At 47.5% G+C, this 21,337-nt stretch overlaps 1 protein-coding gene across 19 annotated transcripts in view; it reads right to left on the bottom strand.

The window, feature by feature from the left end:
* CELF2 (CUGBP Elav-like family member 2) overlaps positions 1-21,337 on the bottom strand; it is an 884,302-nt gene that overhangs the window by 33,371 nt on the left and 829,594 nt on the right. For all 19 annotated transcript variants that reach the window (XM_027560192.1, XM_027560188.1, XM_027560184.1 and 16 more), the window contains 3 exons: positions 17,079-17,237; positions 13,284-13,347; positions 3,828-3,962 (listed from right to left, as the gene is read on the bottom strand). In XM_027560192.1, coding sequence (XP_027415993.1) covers positions 3,828-3,962; positions 13,284-13,347; positions 17,079-17,237 — 358 coding nt within the window. The remainder of the gene's footprint in view (positions 1-3,827; positions 3,963-13,283; positions 13,348-17,078; positions 17,238-21,337) is intronic.

Raw genomic sequence — 21,337 nt, 5'->3', positions numbered from 1 at the left:
AAAAAACACACTGGCCTTGGGACTAGCATTCCATCCCTTTTATTTCCTGGGAAATTGTTCTGATGAAGTGGAGAGTCATGAATTGTTACTAACCATGTTTTCTGTGATTTTGAAGAGTCCCTGATGGAAATAAGACAAATAATTTACTTTCACTTAAACACCAGATTTTCTTAGTTACACTTAAGATAAATAATTGAAATGTAGATTTAAATCGCTTCTGCTGCCCACATTTCAGGACTCTAATGAAACATTTTCGGCTCTTATGCAAAGCTCTGCTCAATAGAGAAGAGAGAAACCCATCTCCCTGACACAGTGCTTGGCAGGATTTCTGGTTGGGCCGGACGCCATGTGAAGAGCAAAGGGAAGGATGCCTGGCTGGGGTTGGAAGAAAGAAAATACATCTCAGGACACATTTTCCCTTTCATTCAGGTCTCAGGAAAAACGCTGAAAATGGCCAAGTATGTTTCAAGTTTCTTCACATACTCTTCCTAGGCTGTTCGAGTGCTCTGCATTTTAAGAAGGTCACTCCGTCCTCGCATTCCTGACCGTACTGGATGGAATGAATGTGGATCCGCAGACATGGACCTCACCTCTCACTGTTTCCTCAGGATGGCGTCATGCCAGTCCTCCCCCTCCTCCTCCTCGCAGCCTATTCCTGCTTGGTCCTCTGCCTGGACACCCCTGCCCCGGATCATCTCCATGCTTCCATCACCTTCCTCAGGTTTCTGCTCAAACGCCACCTTTCAGAAGGGGAAAGCCTCCTTCCACCCCCTCTCTCCATCTTATTCTGCCTGCGAAGATCGCAGCGCTTGCCTGGCATACACACGGCACCCGTGACTGCTCCCTGTTCGGATTCCCGGAACAGACAGGAGGCCCCCGGGGGCGGGAGTGTGTCCTGCTCCTGGCTGTGTCCCCAGCACCCAGGCCAGCGCCTAAGGCTGCACAGTCACTTGAGAGCACTAGCTATCAATTACAGTATCAACACTGATGAGCTGACAGACGCTTTTGCACTTGGCTTCCTAAACCCACGAGCCTTCTACTAAAGGAGAACAAAATGGTGGAATATTAATTCCGATTCCCTGGAACCAAGGCACATTCCCAACCCAGCTATCACAATGGAAGAATGTATTTTCATAAAGTTGAATGAAGCTTCCCAAGCAAACAACAGGCCACATACCCTTCACCAAAATGTCCATTTATGATACTGGTTGCTTCTGGAACAGGAGAATAAGTTCAATGTAGTGACAATGTTAAACTCTTTAAAGCTTGGTGAACCAAATAGCAGACTGCCTCTTGTCATGTAAGGAAGAGTCTTTACGGGAAAAAGTGTTCTTTTTTCCCCTACCTTTTTATCAATGATGTGGTTTCTTCTTTTTACTCTCAATAAAAGGGAGTCATCCGTAGTTGGAAAAATTACAATCATCTATTTCTGCCAAATTAAAGTTAATAGTGTTTTCTCTTAAAAAAAAAAAAAGACCTAATCCTTTTCCTTTTTATATAAACAAATAAAACACCCCTCAGATCTTGAGAAGTGTTTAGTTTTTTCACTCCAAATAAAATATAGTTAAAAATATCAGTTAAAAATGCTGACAAACGGTCTATGTATATAAAACCATATACAGTGTTTGTTTTTTTTTTAAGTTTTATTGGGCTAAAAATTTTTATAGTTGATTTACAATATTGTATTAGTTTCAGGTATTCAGACTGCTGTTTTAATATAATCTTTTCACAGTCCTCACAGGGAGATGTTTCTTTCTTTTTTTTTTTTTTTTGGCCTCACAGCATGCAAGATCTTAGTTCCCCGGCCAGGGGTCACACCAGCACCCACGTAGTGGAAGCACAGAGTCTTAACCACCGGACTGTCGGGGAAGCCTGAGATGGTTAATTCTTATTTTTCTTATTTAGCAAAACACTCTTCAGTCTAATTTCTAAAACAAGGACACTAGTGAGGTCAAATACTTGTGTTTTTAAGAAAAAAAAAATCACTGTTATTTTCGTAAGGGAGATACACTATGTCAAAAACGCATATTTCTTTAAAAGGATGTATTTAAATAACCAGTTTATGTTTTGCATTAGTTATAGCTTAGTCTCTTGAAAAAATTACAAAGCTGATTTTTCAGGAGTATTATCTGTTGTGTGGAACGAGGCCCACATGTTGTCATGGTATGTTTTTGAAGACATTTCAAGAATGAAGGCAACGTCCCACATGCTGTTGGTCTGAGATGAGGTGATGGATACACTGTCCAGCCTTTCCTCAACATCTCTTAAGTTCCTCCCTCAACACTGAACTCAGAGGGAAATGAGTTAGAAACATAGTGTTCAGTAACAAATTAAGGGCTGTGGGGCGTCTGTCCTCCCTGAAGGTGGTTGCCTGAAGAAGGCTGGTCTACTGGGCACTGTAGTGTTCCTTCTCTATTCTTCTAGAAGAAAACCCTGCATTGTTACAGAGAAGTGTAGGGGCCAGTTAGCTCGTCTTTTCCGAGTGGCCGATAGAGGGCCGTGGGGTTGTTAGTTAGAAAGGGGCCTGGATGTTGTCCAGGCCAGCGCCTCCGCGTACCAGAGCAGAAGGTGAGATCATCCATCAAGGCCCAGAAAACCCAGAGAGGAAGGCAAGCCAGCAAAACACTTTTTAAAAAACAAATCCTGGTGTCTAAGCAACCACATTTGGTCTGGCTCATATGAAAAAGAAAACAGCATCTGCCTTTGAATAAGGCAACAGAATTTCTAAGGAGGGGGTAAAGAAAACCTCACTTTAAATGACATGGCCCAGAAGGGGACCACAGAGGAGCAACAAAGACGGTCCCCTCTGGACCTCCACGCTGAAAACCACAAGTAAAGGATGAAGCTGGTGTGAAGTATCACAGATGATGATTCGGGGTTTTGAGTTTTAACAGGGAATTCTTACATTGCTAAAAACAAACCACCACCACAAAACCAGGAGAAAAGAGCATTCCTGAGGGAATGAGGTGCCTCGTCACTGGGCAACTTCAGCAGGATGGAAGGGACGGCACAATTTTCAAACAAAAGGAATGTGTGAGAATTCCCTCACAAAGTTTTTCTTCTCATTTTATCCTTGGAAGATAAAAATGCACATGCTCAAACTTTTGTTTCTTTAAAGGGTAACTGCACACCTATGTTCATAACAGCACTATTCATAGTAGCCAAGACCCAGAAACAGCCCAAATGCCCACTGCCGGCTGAATGGATAAACAAGACGTGGTGCATGTATACAATAGAACAGTACTCAGCCATTAAAAAAAAAAAGCCATCTGCAGCAGTATCAACTAGAGATTATCATACCAAGTGTAGTAAGTCAGACAAGACGCAACTAGAGGTTATCATACTTAGTCAGACAAAGACAGAGACCACATGCTGCCACTTATGTGTGGATCTAAATTAGGGCATAAACGAACTTACCCATGAAACAGAGACAGACTCACGACACAGAGAACAGACTTGTGGCTACCAGGAGGGGAGCAGGGCGGGAATGAACTGAGTTTGGAATTGGCAGATGCAAACTGTTCTGTATAGAATGGACAAGCAATGCGGTCCTCCTGTACAGCACCGGGAACTATATTCAAAATCCAGGCATAATCCGTAATGGAAAAGAATATAAAACAGAATGTCGACATATGTGTAACTGAGTCACTTTGCTGTGCAGCAGAAACGAACACAACGTTGTAAATCAACTCTATTTCAATAAAGATACATTAAAAAGACAAAGTAAAGCGGTAACTAAGTTGGTGCCTGGCGGGGTCTGGGCATGTCCACCCTGCACCTGGCCCTGCCCCCGCGTCCTGTCTCCCAGCGGCAGGACCACCCCTTACCGGGACTGGTGAGAGCTCCCAGGGCGCTGCTCGTGGTGGACAGAGGATTTGCATTGGTGGTGGTGGCTGAGGTCTGGGCTGCGGCTGCAGCCGCCGCCAGCGTGGCCAGGTTCTGTAACTGTAAAGCATTCATGCCTGCAGCGGGGAGAGAGAGGGCACGTCAGCAGCAGGCCCTTTACCCGTTTCCCAAAAGAAAAGGCAGGTGATGAGCACAGAGGGCCCTGGGGCTGGCACACTCACCCAGCTGCCCTGAGGACTCGTGCGGTACCACATGTCCCGTCCCAGCCCAGGACCCTCTGCCCAACTGCCCCTTCCTGGGCGGTGCAGCTCAGCACAAAAAACAAGCAAGAGGTTTCCGTGTGGACCACGCACGGCAGGGCCTTCCACTGCGAGGCTGTCACCTGGAGGGAGGGCTTCAGGGTACACTCTCCATCCTTAGACTCGACAGGTGTGCATTCAGGGCGTGACAGAAGAAATGATGCTTTATTGCTCTGAAGTTACACTGATCTGTATTCCAGGATCTGTAAGCTGTGTGACTCTGGACAGATTTCTTAACCTCTCTGATTCTTGCTTCCTGAATGAGTAGTAACAGTTACTTACCTCCTCACTCACGTGGTTGTTGTGCAGATTAAATAACTCAATGATTGAAGTGACTGAGCACAGTGACTGGCATGACATAAGCCCCCCAAATCATCAGCAACTACTGTGAGTGTCACTGTCATTACAGACCCCCAAACTTCTCTCTCGGTTTATTCAGGAACTCAAATAATATTTGCTGACGAAAAGAATGAAGAAAAATGGCAGTGCCGTAATATTTCTACTTGGAATATCTGTATTTTAAATATATTTGTATCTCAAAGAGGAACTACTTACTAGAATGAACTGCGGGCTAATGAAAATCAAGAAAAGAATGGAGAGAAACGAAACTCTGCTGACAGGTCTGGGGGGACTAGCCAGGCACAGACTCCATGCCTGAGTCCCCAGAGGTTCAGAGATTCTCTACACCGAGTCTTTTTTCCATGATTCATTTCTCCGTCATGTACATTTGAGAAGCAGGCAACAGCAGTTCTTTCCTCATACAGTGGAATTTTGCACAGAAAGATAATGAAGTTATCAGCCTCATTTTACCTTTTTCTCATGTCTCAAATCCAGGCATTTGATACACGTTTACATAGTGAATCCAACCCGCTTTTCAGACAGTGGCCTGATGACAGGGCTAGGGGATGGGAGACGGAGGAGGGGCAAGAGAACATTCTAGGAGCACGCCTGCTGGAAGCCCTCAGCCACCGTGTGGAGCCTCAGCTGGACTCAGAGCCAGGCTCTCTTACCTACCCTGCTCCTCCACCCCAGGTGCCTTCATCAGGACTTAATCCTATCAGGAAAGAGTTCCTCAGGTCCATACTGCGATCTGGGTTCTCATTTTGCTCACAGTGATACTCGGGCTCCTTCTGGGAGGCATCCAGCCCTGGTGGCTTAGGGAGAAAGCAGCACCTGTTCTGCAAACCCACACAGGTCCTGGGGGTGCTGGGAACAGGACAAGGCACCAGCGGCATCCTGCCAGCGTGAAGACATTGCTCCATCGAGCACGTGCCACTGGGGACAAAGCTCTGTCCCCGCCTTGGGTCAGGGGTCAGGCAGGGGGTGCTGACGGGACCCTGTGAAGGGAAAGCGCAGGGCCTATTTTTTCAGGTTTGCCTGAGGAAAACAGAGCTGGGGGAACATGAACTGAGCACAGATCTCCCTGGGGTCCCCTGGGCGTGGCTCCTGAAAGCGGCTGACCACAGGCTGGCTCGTGTGCCTAGGGGCTGGGCTTAGGGGGATGCTGCAGGGTGGGATGAAGCGCACCAGCAAGGACCTGCCTGGTCCCCGCGGCCCCTCTAACATGCTCAGGATGTAATGCAGACGACCAGACACCGGCACGGACAGACAGCTGTGCACACGAGAAGGGTTTAGCACCGATGTTACAGTCTGCACATCTGGCCACGGGTAACCATCAGCCGAGCACCCTCCTCAGCCTGCGTTTCCCAGGACACCTGCTCTGACCCGCACTGCGGAACCACGGCCTGGTGCTGGGGTGGAGGAGCTCAGCCTGCTCCTCCGGGTCAGAGCCTCGCAGGCCCTCCCGACACTGAGGCTCTTCCCCCTGGAGGGTGACTGACGGGCCTCGTCCAGTGGCACGTTTACTCGTTACCTGTCATCCTCCGGCTCGCTATCTAACTCCCAACGCGTTCATCGCAGCCTGCTTCCACATCATAGACACTAAGCTCCTTGAGGACAAAGCTGTTGTCTTATTTGCTTTCAAGCCCACCTACACACACACAGAGCCATGTTCATTCACAGTAGGTGAAAAATGGAGCCCCAGGAGATGAATGAACAGGGCAACCAACAGCATGAAATGTTCCCATGCTGCTATAAAGAGCATTGTCTACAGACCCAAACGAGGTTTTTCTTGTTTGTTCTTCGTTCTTCAGTATTTACAACAGCTTCAAATATTGACTATTTCCCTCAGTCGTTAATTAATCCATTCTGCAAATATTTATTAGGTCTGTGCGTTTTCTTTTTCTCACCCACCAACACTCGGCGTTGCCCTGGAGTCCAGCCCACCACCCTTGGGTTCTGTGTCCCCCCCGTCCTCCCCGGGTGTCCCCTTCCCCCCTCACCCCAAGGGGCTGCCCTGCCTCCACTGTGAAGGCCAGGTTCTGGGGCGCCACACTGGGAGTGGCCAGCTCTGTTCAACCACCGACCGCTACGGAGCAGAACATGGACCCTAGCAAAACAGAGATGAAGGAGGGGAGGAGAGGCGTCGTGACTCCAGCATCAGAGCATTTGGGGCAAGGAGGTGGGGCTTAGGTGGAGAGAAGCAGAGGCAGGACCTACAGGTGCTGCCCAGCTCGCCAGCTGTCAGCACGCGGCCACGACAAGACAGACCCCGGGCCCCAGGCCGAGAACTAAACCTCCCATCCGAGCGGAGCGGAGCCAGGGACTGCGGGAAATTCTATCTGTTTCTGGAAATAAGACTCGGACCCAGAAGCTCATTCTCACGAAATGTCCTAAAAGGGCTGCGAGTCCTGGTAGAAAACCATTCAACGACAGCCCTGGGCTTGGCGACAGCAATTGGGAGGAATCGAGAAATCTGAGCTCAGGAGTGACAGCACAGAGACTGGATCAAAGAACACAGCTCCCCCCATCCCAACACCCCCCTGCCCCCACCGACCCCGAACCATGATGCATACAGTCAAGCCAGACATTCTCCGAGAACATCGGAGCTGCCGGCTAACACAGGGCAGGGGCCGTGCTGAGGCCGGCCCTAGGAACCTGCGGGCAGTGGGCGTGAGGGATGTGATGGGCGCTCCTGTCCACCTCCCAGGGGCAACACGCAGCTGTTCCCTGCAATGTCCTTCTGTCCAGCCAGGTAGCGGCCTGAAGCCTGTTCCCCAGACCGTCCCTCCAGCAAGAAAGCCTCCTAGCGGGGACACCCCGGCCACGGCTGACATCGGCACATCGCAGGGACACGCGCGGAGTGTGGGGAGAGCCCTGGACACCGGTGGGGCAGGATCCCACTGTCTTCACAGCAGGCGTGCAGGGCCCCGGGGACAGACGCTTTGGCTCTTCTTGCCCCTGGCGCTCCTGTAACCAGAGGGTCTCACCTGCAGTGTGGACATCTCCCCTCCCCTCCCGTTCAGGGCAGGGGCTTGGGGGCCTGGCGGCCCCACTGCTAGTGGGAAAGGCCTCGGACCTCAGCTACGAAGGCAGCTCAGGAGGCTCCGAGGGGACGCACCCCGAGCTCCGTCCTCTGCCTGGTGAACTGCACAGACTTCCTGGTACCAGCATCTTTCTAGACCTCCAGCTGCTGCAGGCTTAGCCCCCCCACGGACAGTCAGTCCTGGCCACCCCGTCCCTGCTCCGGCTGTCTGAAAGGGGGTGTTGCTTCTGCTGATGTTGAACTCACATGTCTGGTTCCTTCTCCATCATTTTGTGTTTTCTGTGTGTGTGTGTTTAAGGACCCTGTCCTGTCCTCCTCAGCTCCTTTCTCCACCCCCCAGGGCCCCCCATCTCATCTCCGGTCTCCGACACAAAGATCCTCAAAGGGCATGGGGGCAGGGGGGGGTGGGGGGGGCGAGGTGATGCTGTTTCTGGTTGGCAAACAGCTCTTCCTTGAGAAGAGAACCACCCTCTTTTAACCTCACAAAGCACTCTGCTCGGGTGGACATCCTTCAAACCAGGGGCAAATAATCTGAGCGATGAGAAATGCAAAACATTGAGATAAGTTTTAGGAAATCCAACAATGTGCCAAGATGGCCGGGGGGTGGGGGGAAAGTTAGGCATACAGGGGTTCCACTTTTCCCTCATTACTCTGGAAAAGACAACCCATCTCCAAATGAGGAAAGTATGTACCGAAGAGTGCACACTGTGCCTACTTGAAACTGAAGGTTTTTTTTTTTTTTAATTATTTATAAGGAGAAGGGCATGAAAATTTAATTGAATGTTCACCTTAGGTAATTCTGTGTCTTATTGTTCAGAGCAATTACCATAAATCTGCATTTCAATAAGCGAGAACAGATGTCAGTTGTTACCAGCGCTTGCCAATCAGGTCTGTTAGAAAGTGACAGATGGGTGGTTATGGAGCATTCTCGCATTCTCCTAAGGACTATTAGCAGGGAGTGCGGGGTGTGGAGGAGGGGAGGCTGGGCTCTGGGAAGAACCCGGGGCCTTTGTGGGTCCAGTCTGCACACCTCCCAGGTGTGTCCCCAACGCGAGGTCCAGTTTTGGCCAAAGTCTTCCCTCTTCTCCGCTCGTCACAGACACGCTGAGACCGTCTTTGCTCTGAGCCGGATCTCCGACCAGTACAGAAGTCGCTATGTGGTTCTTTCAGGCAGACACTTGCCCACTATGATTTCCCTCTGACTTTGGAAACTTAGGCCAGAGATTCTGAAAGCAAATTACTACACGCTTCTGACTGTCGGAAGTCAAGCGAAGCAGTTTTCCCTTTGTCATCAGATCTTCTTCTTAGGCCACCGCTTCATAACCTCTGCAATTTCTTACTAACAAGCCCCCCTCACCCTAGAAAAACATTTCCTCTAGCAGAAAACCACCCCCTGATAAATCTGTGACGCTGTCCAGAATGAAAGGAGGTTTTTCTGCGGCCGACACTGGATTGCTTCCCTTGGAGCAGTTTTGGGGTTCTTGTGCATTGTTCACTGATGGCTCAGATTTGCTTCTTGGTTGGTCTCCTCATTCGTCTGAGTGATTCCATACCTGGATTTGTGGACGCGCAGTGCACTGAGTGGCGGCCGGGGGCGGGGGAGGCGACAGGGAGCTCAGGCCAGTTTGAAATGCGGACCCGCCATTTCTTACCTTGGTGACTCTGGGCAAGTTTGTTCATTAACTTCTCTCACCCTCAGTTGCCCCACCTGTGGAATGGGATGCTAAGAGTCCCTATGTCACAAGGCTGCTGCAGTATGTGGGAGTGCTGTAGTGGTGGTTTTCTCCCTGGCGTGCCGTAAAGTGTGAGGATGAACCCCAGGCTTATTTCAAGGTGCTCTGTGAAAAGCAAACTGGTGTAATACTACCCTTGTTTTTCTAACATGATGCTTTTTTCAGATGATCGTTGTTATAAAGAAACGAAAGACCGAAAAACCAGTTTCTCCTTATTCTTTCTTTTCTGGAAAAATCCAGACTCTTGGCCTGAACTCAGACCCCAAGTTAGGGAGATTTCAGAAATTCATGGAAAAAGTATCACAGTTTGAGTGGGAAATGGACAAATTTTTATCACAAGTGATAAGAGGGAAAGTAGAATCAATCAACTTGAAGGATACACAAAAAATAAAAAGGATGCACATAAAAGCAGTCAGCTTATAAAGATTACAGCCTTACTGTTATATTCTCTGCTTTTTATATGTCAGATTTAGGAAAGGTTCCCTTTCATAAAATGGTAAAACACTTCTGAAGTTACTTTTAATTTGAAAGGTAAATGGTTTTGGTTTTTTTTTTTTTTAAGAACAAATAAGTATATCATTGATGTCTCATCTGATTTTATTGATGTAACTACTTGAGAAACTTGTCACCTAATTTTTGTTGTTGTTTTGCTTTTCTGTTTTTTTTTTTTTTTTCTTTTCCAGCTTTATTTCCTCCTCAAACAGAAAATGTTTCCTCATTCAGATGAGACATTCTAGACGGTGGTGAGACACCTCAGTTTCCTGTAGGACAGACCCTGTTTTCAGAGCTGTTCACAACACAGTATCCCTGCTTTCCCAGATGACATTCACCGTCTGTGGACGCTGCTCTCAGCTGCAGCGCTCGAGTCTGCCCCGTGGAGCTGGCTCTCTGGACATGAACGTGGGGCTTCCCAGGTGGCTCTAGTGGTACAGAACCCACCTACCAATGCAGGAGACATAAGAGATTCAAGTTCAACCTCTGGGCCGGGAAGATGCCCTGGAGGAGAAAATGGCCGGCCACCCATTGCAGTATTCCTGCCTGGAGAATCCCACGGACGGAGGAGCCTGGTGGGCTACAGTCCATGGGGTCGCAAAAGAGTCGGACTCGACTGAGCGACTGGGCACTGCTCTCGCTCCTCCACAGCCTCGCTCGCTTACAGGCGCTGTGGCCGCAGGAGGGGTCTGGGATGAGGCACCTCTTGGTGAAAGTGTGGTGAGAAGCACGCTCGTGTGTAACACATAGGACACTGTACCCACCTGCTGACCCCAAACCTTCCACGACGCATTCTTCTTTCTTTGTTTCTTTTATTTATTTTTTTAACAAGTCATTCTTAAAGATACTGCCGTTAGTTTATGGAACGGTGTGTGGCTTAGATGTCCAGCTAAAGTCAAATTTCTTAATTCAAAAACCAGGCATTTCACTTAAGTTTCATTGGGACTGTATGCAGAACGTAAATTTGCACCTGCGAAATAATAAATTTACTCACTTGTCGGCAGCCCCAAAAGAGTCCACAAATGCCACTGAGAGGAGGCCACACCCTCTCAGCGTCGATGCTTCAGGAGAATTCACAGGTGAGGGAGGAGGGGAAGGAAGTGAAGATTTTTAGGGAAACGGGGAAGAGCGGCCCCCTCCCACAATTCAGTGCGTGCGGGAACCTTCTTCCACGAAGGGACCCCTATGATCCCTCTGCTTTCCAGGATGGGTTTAGGTGACTGACGGTGAGAAAAGCCCTACTTTGGGGAGACAATGAAAGAGCCGGGGGCCATAGAACTTGGTTGAAAAAAAAATAACCATAATGCTTCCTGATTTTCCATAAGAATGAAGGGCACTTGTTACAGAAATGGCGAAGCAGAAGAACCCTGACACCCCCATCCTCAGTCCTCACTACTCAAGGTGACAGCAGAAAATGGGACACTTGGCCTTTGACTGCACAGCCTGGGCAGCCTTGGTGCTGGATTTCACACTAGAAGGTTCAAGAAAGGGGTATTTTGGAAGGCCGAGCGCATTTACAGACTGACTTTAAATTAGCCATCTGCTCCACACACCTTCTAAGGTGACTCCCAGGTACTCTCCATTGATAAATGACTGCGTGGTGTACACACACCAACATCCTGACCCGAGGTGGTGCGCCGCGGGCTCACGGCCTAATGAAGAGTGGCAGGGCGCCCTGTCCACCGGGAAGACACGCCGGGCAGCAGCCTCGGGACCCAGTGACCTTCTCTGCATAATTTAACCACGGCAATGGGAGAGCCTGAGGCTTCCTCTAAGGGAAGACTCTTAATTCTGAATTTGGGGGCGGGGGGTTCCAACTGATTAGAAGAAAAATCCTGCCTTGGTGGAAAACACGATGCATCTTGACATTTCTTTCAGAGGGTGCAATCCGGAGGTTTTCTCTTTTTTAAAAATGTAGAAAACTCCTTGAATATTTAAGTTCTGTCTCTCCAGCCTCCTTTCACAGAACTAAAAATAAATCAACTGTTCAAGGAGATACTTAGCTCCGAGGCCAGCTTTCTCAACTGTGTTCATTAACATTCTGTTGAATGATTTCACTACTTTTTATTTTAACATCTATTTTTTTCTAATAATCCCAAAGCTGTCTTATGACAGAATAGGTGGGCGGTGCCCGCAGATTTAAAGGGCCACGAGTAACTGAGCGCTGCTCTTACTGCAGGCCAGTCCACCCCGTCAGAAAGGTCACAGTTTAGCCCCAGGGGCCACCACGGAAGGCAGGGCTAACGGCCACAGGACGCACAGGAGGAGGGATCTGAGTGTGCTCATGCCAAGTCTCTCCAGTTCCGTTCAAAGTGACACAAGGAGAAGAAAAATAATAACACAGGCTATGGATTCAGGAGAAAAAGAGAAAAAAGGAGTTTTCACAGTGACAGATAAAGAAATCAGGCTTAGAGTCTGCATGTCCTGGGTTAATCTCACTGACTCAGGGTGTCACTGATGGAAGCAACTGGGCTTGCCTCTAATATGCCAACAATCTGTTCTCCTCGCCCACTCTCCTCGACGTTTTTGGAATTGAGGAAGAAGCTTCCTGACTGTTCCTCGCGGCAGGTTACTGGCCCCTACGTCCTGATTCACCGCACGGGTCAGGGTATCAGCCTGGAAGGTGACTCAGCGGGACCCACCTTTCACTAATCACTGCCCCTAGGTCACTACCAACACAGCTCATTATCAAAAGAAAACCTTCAGGGGCTGGCTTTCACATGCAGTCCCACTGTGATTCCCACCCCGCCCCCCACCTTGCCCCCCTCCCCCCCACAACGAAGATTTCCACTTTCCCATAAAAGCTTCTGATGCACAATTCTATCAGCTAGGATTCTTTTAAATTAAAAAAAATAAAAATAAAAAAAGGCACCCCTGTTAATTGTGGTTATCAAGGGACTGAAATGGTATCAGTCAGAGATAGGTCTGCAAGCCTGGCTTTCATTATGGAGGACAAAACATTTTTATTGACTGCCTGTTATTAAAATTTTAGAGGGACGTCAATCATGGTGGCTGCCCTGGATACACAGCTCTTGCTGGAAATCCACCCCCTCCCCCTTCCCCACCTTCCAGCAGTCAAACCCTTTAAGAAAAAATAAACACAACTCTGGAGGGTAAAAGAATCTGCCTGCAATGTGGGAGGACCTGGGTTCGATCTCTGGGTCCAGAAGATCCCCTGGAGAAGGAAATGGCAACCCACTCCAGTATGCTTGCCTGGAGAATCCCATGGACAGAAGTGCCTGGTGGGCTACAGTCCATGGGGTCGCAAACAGACACAACTGAGTGACTAACACTTTCCACTTTCTCGAGGGTACTATGCAGGAATTCTCAGCCCCCAGTTTTCTTGTTATAGAACTGTTGGAGATGCCAGGGATAGAAAATCAACTTCTGAGCAGCTTACTCTAAGGTGTAACACCTAAGCCAACAGGACAGGTTTGTGGTTCTTTCCCCCATCTTCTTCACCCTCTGAACCCATCCCAAATTCAGACAACAGAGCGGTCCAAAGGCCAGGCAGGCCTCATGACTTACCCGCCATCTGCTGAATGCCACTGAATGCACCCAGGTTGCTGGAGGAGGTGGCCTGCTGCAGAAGCTGAAAAAAAAAAAAAAAAAAAAAACACCAAAAACAGAGAAACATCCTGTCAAAAAGAAAGGCAGCTCAGGACAAAGGAACTTGCCACGTCCACAGGGGCACATCCAGTTCCCTTTACATTCAAATAGTCAGCTACTGCTGCCTCTTAACCAGCTAAAGGTTCCCAGTGTTGGAGCCATAAATCCATATTAATGTCTAATCTCTATTAAGTAACCAGACACCGGGAGACTCAATAACTTCACTGCCTTAAACAATTCATCAATTTACAATTTTTAACAACCAGGTGTTAAATCTATGGAATCCAACATGGCGTGACTAATGCTATCTCTCTGGAGCTTAGTAGTTCTCGTAACTCATCTCTGTCAATCAGGGTCCAACCCTGGGTCTCCTCCGCTTTCCTTCACAGCTCCCTGTCCTACAACCTTCATTAGGAATGCACAGATTCCCCGACTCCTGGACTAACAGAGAAACCGCTGAGATACCTACAGAGATAAATGTATCTATTCACAGCTCCAAAGCTACAGTCATAACTGTAGGATAAAGACAATGGTCAACCATTTTAAGGTGGACTTTGTGGGCACAGAGGAACATACTATTTGTCAAAACTTAGAACTATCTGGTGCTATATATCCTGACGCTATTATTAGAAATATATTAGCATCTTCTAAAAAGAAATGAAGACAGCTGTGAAAAGGTCTCTGCATTTTGTCTCGGGAGCTTCCAGAAGTACATTTATCCCGCACGCAGAAACAGCGGGCAGCACAAGGTAAGGCGTGTGATCACCATTTGAAAGCACGCCTTTACTTGTCCCAGTAAGTTGAATTACAGGTTAACTTAGGGTTTCTCTGGTGGCTCAGAGGGTAAAGACCTGACTGCAGTGCAGGGAAACCGGATTTGATCCCTGGGTCGGGAAGATCCCCTGGAGAAGGAAATATCAACCCACTCCAGTATTCTTGCCTGGAGAATTCCATGAACAGAGGAGCCTGGCGGGCTACAGTCCATGGGGTTGCAAAGACACGACTGAGTGGCTTTCACTTAGGTGCTGCACTAAGTGTGTGACTGGACTTACTGATACCCTCCTTCTGGTAGATCAGTATAGCCACAGTCTGTACCCTGGAGCGGGTGTGGGGCCGTCTCCTATACTCAGAAGTCCATGGATGTCAAAAGCATAGACTCACCAAATCTATTATTAAAAAACTGCCACAGTTCTATGAGCTGAGGAGGAACCAGAAGAATTCACTATTTACAAAATAGGCTCTCATCATTCACTTGGAGCTCTGCGCAGCCTAACGGAGAGTGCTGCCACTCGGGCAGGTTAAGTGTCGGTTTCCTCTGCTCTAGGAGGAGGAGACTCCACCATGGTACGGGACTCACAAACGGGCATCCAGCAGCTGACTCGATTCTACCCAAGTCCTAGTTGCAACGATACTATGGGGATTAATGTGAGCAGTTATCAGAAACAGGAATACACCTTTCACTCATCCTTCTGGATTCGGTGTAACAGATACCTAGATATCAGACAGACACAGACACAGAGTGAGGAAGAGGGGAAGCCAGGGATGATTCGCTTTGACTGAGAGAAATCCCTTCTCTTGGCTTGATTTCTCAGGTTTCCCATTCTCTTGTGGTTGCAAGAGAATGCAGCTCTGTACCATGTTTTAAAAACTGAAGTTTAGTCAAATTAAATTAGCTTTGAAGATACTTGAGGGATTAATAATTTCTACTGGAGGAAGTTGCAATACCTGGAGGGTCATTAACCCGAGGATTCTTTCCACTGACAACCACACTCTGGTGAGCCAGAGTCAGAATCTACCCTCAACACAGCCAGAGTCAGAATCTACCCTCAACACAAAAAAACAGGTGCTGGGTGGTGGGGCCAGAAGACTGGGACAGGCACAGGGGTCCTGGCTCCTGGAAACAGTGGAACACAAAGCTGGATCCTTAAAAACTCTGAAAAGGTGAGCTTGCCATCAACCTATGATAGAAAACCTTGTTTTTATTTTTATTTCAGCAACAAAAAATTTTTATATTTTATTTCATATTTAATATATTATATAAATACATAATTGATATATAAATACATAACTATATAAATTATAGATTATTTTATATTTTATTTCACCAATTTTACTTCGGCAAGACATGAGGAAATTTCACACGGGGTCCCTGTGGATAAGATGGGAAACTGGCTAGAAGGTGACAGCAAACTCGGTTACTGCTTCTATCAGTGATTCAGGGGAAGGCAGGAGAGGCATGCTTCTCCCGCAAGACACGCAGACGTGTCATGAGTAGTTACTGCTCGTCAGACCCTGACAGGCCTGAGGGTGGGTAAAGGAGGATTATCAGGGACTGCCCTGGTGGTCCAGTGGTTGAGAGTCTGCCTTGCAATGCAGGAGATGCAGGTGTGATCTCTGATCTGGAAACTACAATCCCACCTGCATGGAGCAACTAAGCCTGAGCACCGCAACTGGAGAGCCTGTGCGCGGCGATGAAAAACACTGCGTGATAACAACGAAGACCCCACAAACCTCGACTAAGACCCAACGCGGCCAAACAAGTAAATATTAAAATAAAAGGGGAATATGAGTCACAACTCCTTGGAGAAGCAGCCAGGCTGGATGGAGAGAGCACACAGAGGGTTGAAATCCTGCCTGACCACCAGCGCCATGACCTTGGGGGAAGTAACAAAACCTCTTTAAGCCTCTCCTTTCCCTCACCTGCAGCAGGGGGATCACCTTTCAAGGTTAGAGGGAGGGCTGTTTTGCACAACAGTATGGGTTCTGCTACAAAGGACAGCTCATGGGTCATACTATACTGAGGGCAACAGTTCAAAGGTCAGGACAGAATGAGGACACACATACACGGACAGACAGCGGCTAGAATCAAAGGCCCAAATGCACAATATAAAATTACATTAATTAATGTGTAGCCCGGCAGGAAAGGGGGTAGAGAAGCATGGTTCGGCACTAGATCAAGCAAAAGCAAGCGAAACCTTAGGGGAGTGTGAGCTGCCTTCCACCACTTTCAAGCTACGTTCAGATGCTTTGAAGCTCACACTAGGGCTCGCTCCTCATGCTGTTTCGATCTTACCAGGGGAACGGTCCTAGGTTTTGACTCTGGCATTTTAATAAAGACAGTGGCAAAGTGAAATGGGCAGCACAAAGGTGCAAATAAACAAAAAAGGAGGTGAAAGTTTAGCAACAATGAACTGTAAGGGATGGCTGGAAGAACAGGGGCTATTCGTCCTGAAAGGGGATCTGAGTTTCGGGTTTCCAACAGATAAAGGAACATCTGAACTGAATCAACATCCCTCCTCTGGGAAGACCCAGTGAAGGACAGTTCCACGAGGCCTCCCTCCTAAGTCCTGCCAAGGAACACCCTGCCCCGGGCATAGAGAGCGGGCAGACCACGGCTGCCTGGGGACCTTAAATCACGGTGCGGGGAGCATGCCGCACCCCTCCTGATGCAGGAGTTGATGCTGGAACACTGGTTAACACCCAGCCTTGTGGAGCCCAGCTCAGCCTACATCTAGCTAGACCGAAGGGTCCATCGTTATGCTCATCAATTTCACCTGGAAAAACTCTGCATCGAGGCCAAGAATTTCCTGGCATTCACAGCGTCCCGAGGCTGAGCTTTTGGTGTACTGAGGGAACAGGAGTCTGGAAGAGTTCCAGGGGCGGGGCTCTCTCTCTCCTCCTGGGGACCCCACGTCCCCACCCCCAGGAACTTACCGCCAGGTACTGCGGGGTGAGGCCGCCCAGACCCGTCAGGTTCCCCCAGGTGGCAGTGTTGAGCTGCTGCATCTGCTGCGCCAGTTGCTGCTGGAGGCGCCTTTGCTCCTTGTCCTTCTGCGTATCCGCGAACTTCACCACGATCGGTGAAGAGCAGCCCTGTGGTCAGACACAGCGGAAAGTGAAGAGGGGGTTACAGCCTGGTCCACTGGGCTCGGGACACTCAGTCAGTGTGGGGCCTAGCTTTCTGAATGACTGCAGCAGAGGGGCCGAGCCGGGCTGGTTTTTAAGTGGTTTGATGGTCCTTCGTCTTCTCTGAATAGCACCATCAACAGAATATTATTCCAGGGTCTGTCACTGGTGTCTCTGGGGCTCTGGTGCTTGAAGAAGCCATTCTGCTCTCGTGATCTGCTTATTACACTGCCTCGCCTTCTCTCTTCAGGGGTCTTCCTTCCACCATCCCAGGACCTCCTCAGGGACAAGAGACCTGATCACTGGCCCTTAATTAAGCTTCATGGTTCATTTGTCTGAAAGATGGACTTGTCGTGGTGTGTCTGTCTGTTGCTATGTGTAACCTGGGCACGAAGAGGGGGAGACGTAATGGGAGTGAGAGTGCCTGTCATTCACGTCTTTTTTTCTTTTTTGTTCACTCTTTCCAATGCTCAGTTAAGCATTTTTTAACTTTGGAATGGTGGGAATTACATCGACCCAGTAATGTAATCGGGAGCAGTGGGTTTCATTTTTAGGAACGTGGATGAAGGAAGGAGATATTCAGGGAACGCAGGCATGAACCCATGTCCCTGTCCCCATGTTTTTAGAAAGGTCTCCTCCTTCTCTACCACATCTAATCTATCACTAATCCCAGGTTACTGCAAATCAAAAACGAACTATCAGGATTGTGTTCTAGTCCAGGGAGGTGGAGATTTCAAATGGGAGGTGGAGATTTCTACTTGGCTTCTTTTCCTAATCAATCTTGCTGTTCTAGGAGCTTCTTTCCATGTTCATTTCCTTTAAAAGGCAGGATCAGGGGTAGTGAGTGAGAAATGGCCATAGGTTATATAACAGGACCAGCATCTTTGAGATGGAGGTGGTCCTTAGGGAAAGTAAGGGCCTAACACCCCAGGCAGGAGGACTTCCTTTTAAGATCACTTTTCAACATTCGCCACTTGGTAAACACTCAGTGGAAACCAATTGGTTTCCCTCTCCATACAGCTTACTACACATTCCATCACAATTAAAGCTGTGAAATTTTGCTGAGAAAAAAGAAGTTAATTCTACCCAAGTGATTAAAAAAAAAACAACAAACTTTTATTGAAACTCAGCATGATAACAGACCTCTCTCTTCTGTCAGAAATTTAATATTCCTATTTAAATGAGCTTTCCCCTTCCCTTTGGGTTAATTTTTCTTTCTCTTAGAAAACAAAGTTGCATTTTTTTTCTTGTCACCTTGGGTAGTTCCTGGGGATGGAGCTATGCATAGATGAGGCAATCATGCCCGTTATTAACCCCCAAAATGTGGGAAAAGTGAGGTTGACGGGCTGTTGAACCTCCAGTGGATTGATCTTCAGCTCTGGGGGTCACAGTCACAACCCAGGATGTTAAGAGTCAATAAACTAAATAAAAGTAACCATTAGGAAAAAAAAATCTCTACTCTATTTTTCTTTGTCTGCTCTGTATTTTAGTGCTTCATCATTTTAAAGAGAGCAAAACCACTCTGAAGATGGAAATTACAGAGAGCAAGGGTTTTGCATGGAAAGGGTTGTTATTCTATCAAATTCATTCTGTAACAAATTATAGCATCTCCTCCTAACAGTTCTCTTATGGTTGACTTTTTTTCTTCCTTAAATACCAGAAAATGATATAAAAGCAGAAAATCAGGCCAATGATTATAGCTCAAAAAATGACTTGTATAAATTATGAAAGGGAAAAAGAGGGTGGGCAGAGATCGGAGGAAGGTGGGAAAAATCAAGGTACCATATAAAATTAATGACTTCTTTTTCTTTAAAGAATATGTTCAGTTAAACTTTAACAGTCACGTCATTTTGAATTCGTATCTCTTAGATCATACATCTTGGTTGAAGATGTGAGCCAGAGTCCTAAAAATAATGCGATTAATTAAAAAAAAAAAGAAAACAAACTTCAGTTATACAACTCTAATGAGACTGCATAATAATCTTCCATTTAAATGTCAATATTTTTGAATTAAACAATAAATTTAAGTGTCTAAGGGCCTCTCTGATTAAGCATGGATGTCCATATTTAAAAACAAGTGCATCAGATCTGATTTCTGATAAGAGTGATATTAACAAAGGATCAACGACTTCTGAAGAATAAATACGCCCCATTCTCTATAGCAAATTCTTTTCCTTCTGAGAGCCTGTTATTTTTTTGGTTTGGGTTCATACCCAGTTCTGCTGTATTTTCTCGTGTTCTCCGTCCGTAGGGACGTACAGAACACAGTCCTCCCATTCGGGTCGGGAGCCCTGGGTGAGGGTACTGGGGCGGCAAGTGTTTCCAACAGGGCTGAAATAGCTGGGGTGAAAAAAATAATCTAAGGTGAGACCCATCAGGAACAGATCACTCCATCACAGGAAATAAAAATGTTTAAGAGTAAAACACATGTATATCAAGACTTTCTTTTTCTTAACAGTCCTTTTGTTTTCATTTCCAGGCTGATCTGCAGCTGGAAACCAGGCTGATCCACCGCAGTGGAGCTGCCCAAGGTAAGAGAAGGGCGGGGGACGAGGGTGGGAGGGGAACAAACACATGATCACATGTGTAACTGCTTGTTGTTTGAGACTGGATTCCTAGATATTTCAAATCCTGCTAATTCTCTCTTATTGTGGCCGACTTTCACCTGAGCTTGCCTTCACGTAGGGGGGTGTGAGTGCCTTAAAAATGCATTGCACTGAAAGGAAAACACAGTGATTATATAAGGTATGTTAGGAATACTGAAGTCAAAAGGAAGTCTGAAAAAGACAATAGGCTTTGCAATGCTATCAAAACTCAGAAAAGTAGAGTAAACACTGAATGACAATGCCATGCACACTCTCGTCCCCCACACTTCCACCCACCCTTCTGCTCCCTAGAAAAAGTCTGCCCACAGAACAAGACCCAGAAAGATCACTGAGCTCCCGGCATGCTTCGGGAGATGCAGCATGGCCAAAAAAAAGAAAACAAAAAAACCGAACACCAAAAAAATTAAAACCCCCCGCAAAAGTGGAGGCAAAAAAGAAGCTCAAACAATAGAGAACTTTTGGCACGTTAAATAAAACTGAAAAAAAAAAAAAATTCTTTTTTTCTTTCAAAAGATGAAAAACATAACTTGAGGTAATAGTACAAAGCCACCTCCAGAAAAGATCACCCATACACAAAGATACAGTTCACATGATACAGCAGAACATGCACTCCCAAAGGATTCTATCAGACAATACAGAGTAAGGAACTGCATATCACTCTTGGAATGCTTTTGTGCAAAATCCTGAAAGGCCATGACCCGAATCACAGACTCAAAGGACAGAGCCGTCGTCTACATTTGTGGGCCCATGCCAGCGTATTTCTCTTCCCCCAAAGCCACTGTGTCTCTCGCTAGGAGATCACATTGGAGCCTTCGAGTTTCTTGGTTACTGTTTTTTTTTTTTTAGCAAGGGGGCAAATCTAATTTTGGGGGTGGGTGGCTCTCATACATGAACATTTGCGCTGGTTCCATCTTGTAGGAGAAGTCTTAACTTTCTCCGACACTGCTGATGCCAAAACAATTCTGTTTGTCTTGATTAAAGGTCACTTGACCTCACATTTAAAAAGAAGACAAAAAGAAATGAAAGAACGCTGTGACTGAGCACGGGGCCCACTGCAATTTGGAACGGGGGCTGTTAGCGTTCAACCCATCCCACCCTGGCGGCTGGCCAATGGACTTGTTCCCCGAGGGGCACAGAGATGCCCGGGGTTAAATGGCATCATGAACTTGACACGGCAGGACCTGGGCCACCGCCACAGAAGGCTCAGCAAAGAATGCAGAGCAAGTGGAAGGTTTTACTAGGTGTGTTTCCAGTCATTAGGGGAGAAACTCAGAGAGGAGAGCGAGCGGGAGGGACAAGAAAGGGGGGCGGGGGGAGAGAGAGTAAGGGAGGCGGAGTATGCATGGATGGAGAGAAAGGTGGTGCAAGTTTCCATCTGCGATTGTCATGTGCACAACCCACACAGGAGAGAGTCGCCTTCCACCCCCCAGCATTTGCACAAAGAAGACGAAGAGCGGGCAG

Source organism: Bos indicus x Bos taurus, chromosome 13 (assembly GCF_003369695.1).
Source record: "Bos indicus x Bos taurus breed Angus x Brahman F1 hybrid chromosome 13, Bos_hybrid_MaternalHap_v2.0, whole genome shotgun sequence".
Taxonomy (NCBI): domain Eukaryota; kingdom Metazoa; phylum Chordata; class Mammalia; order Artiodactyla; family Bovidae; genus Bos; species Bos indicus x Bos taurus.
Note: the sequence above shows the minus strand (reverse complement) of the source record. Positions and strands in the feature narration are given on the sequence as shown.